At 64.6% G+C, this 1,524-nt stretch overlaps 1 protein-coding gene across 1 annotated transcript in view; it reads right to left on the bottom strand.

Moving 5' to 3' along the window:
• Window positions 1–1,524, bottom strand: part of LOC102764419 (ficolin-2-like) — a 7,881-nt gene that overhangs the window by 3,313 nt on the left and 3,044 nt on the right. The window contains exons 2-3 of the mRNA XM_015572365.1: window positions 1,120–1,208; window positions 516–569 (exon numbers count right to left, since the gene is read on the bottom strand). Coding sequence (XP_015427851.1) covers window positions 516–569; window positions 1,120–1,208 — 143 coding nt within the window. The remainder of the gene's footprint in view (window positions 1–515; window positions 570–1,119; window positions 1,209–1,524) is intronic.

Below are 1,524 nucleotides of genomic sequence, written 5' to 3' on the forward strand. Positions count from 1 at the left end.
TCACCCAAAAAAGAGCCCCCTCCTGGGGCTGAGAGAGCCCAGGGCGGGGGCAGGTCATGGGGCAAGGGAGCCGGGTCTCATTACTGTGCCGGGTCAGTGCTGGGCGGGGGTCGGGAACTGCCCTGGGCCCCCTAGGTTCTGGCGACACAGACCCTGACCCAGACCCAGGCCCTGGGTCAGGGAGCACCCTGTTGGGGGCAGAGTTAGGGTTAGGGTTGCGTTAGGGACCAGGTTGGAGTGAGGGTAAGGGAATATCGATAAGGTTAGGGATAATGATAGGGTTAGGGTTAGGGTTAGGGTTAGGGATAAGACTATATGGATAATCTTAGGGTTATGTTAAGGTTACAGTTAGGGGTAATTAATAGGGTTAGGGTTTGGGATAAGGATAGTATTATGGTTGACGTTAGGTTATGGTTAGGAATTTTTGCCTTTCGACCCGGACGCGCCCTCCTCTCTCCCTGCCCCCGGGTGGTGGGGGGTCTGGCCTGGGCTCTCCATGTTCCTTGTTGAGTTACCTTTGCGCCCGGAGGGTCCTGCATTCCCAGGGACTCCGTATGGGCCTGGTTCTCCTGCAAATTCAAACATGTCAGTGAGCAATCTCTGGGACCCAGGCCCATCGGGCCTCCAGGTTAGACCCTCAGGAACCTGAGGGAGGGGACCGGGACCACAGCCTCCTAGTCCCTGCTGTCCAGTCAGAGGCCAGGACCTGCGACCAGGGGTCTTCCCAGGGAACCAGGCCTGAGCCCAGCTCTGCCCTCGTTCGGGGACCCTGGGCGTTTCCATTGGCTGTGCCTGCCGGGCCCACTATGGTTGCCCCTGGAGACAGGCCCCCCTGGGCTCAGCTAGGACCAGGGAGGGCAGGGAGGACAGTCCAGCCGGGTCCCCCCGCAGCAGGTGCGTCATCACCAGGAGCCGTGCTGGACGCCCACACAGGCCCACCAGTTCCATGGGTGACCTGAGACCAGCTCCCACCTACAGGGACCCACACCCCAGTGGACCAAGCCCCAGGCCCCGCCTGAGAACTGCTGGGGGCCCTAGTCTACCGGGTCTCCCTGGGCAGGGACGAGGTCCAGCCCCCCTGTCACCCGGGCACTAACCTCTCCTGCCGTCAGCGCCTGCCTCTCCCTTGGGCCCCTGGGCCCCGGGCAGCCCCGGGCAGCCCTGGAGGACGGTGAGATTCTCAGCCTCCAGCCCCAGCACCTTCACTTCTGCAGAGAAGCACAGGCGCCCGTCAGCGTGAGGACCTGGGCCACTGCCTCCCCCCATCCCCCGAGGGACCTGCCACCGTGGGGACCAAGGCCTGGCAGATGGCTGTGCCCGGGCCGCCTGCCTCAGCTGGAGGGCCAGCCTGGAGGGGAGGCGGTCCCGCCTCTGCTGAGCCTGTGGTCGGTCCTCCCCCAGGTGATGGGCCCGGCCTCGGGGTCCACCGGCCCCTGGGGAACCCCGCTCCTCAGGCTGTGTGTCCTCAGGAGTCACTCAGCCCCTCTGGGCTCTGTGCCCGGCTGCAGAGTGAGAGCAGCGGGG

This window comes from Myotis davidii, unplaced genomic scaffold, assembly GCF_000327345.1.
Source record: "Myotis davidii unplaced genomic scaffold, ASM32734v1 scaffold609, whole genome shotgun sequence".
NCBI lineage: Eukaryota > Metazoa > Chordata > Mammalia > Chiroptera > Vespertilionidae > Myotis > Myotis davidii.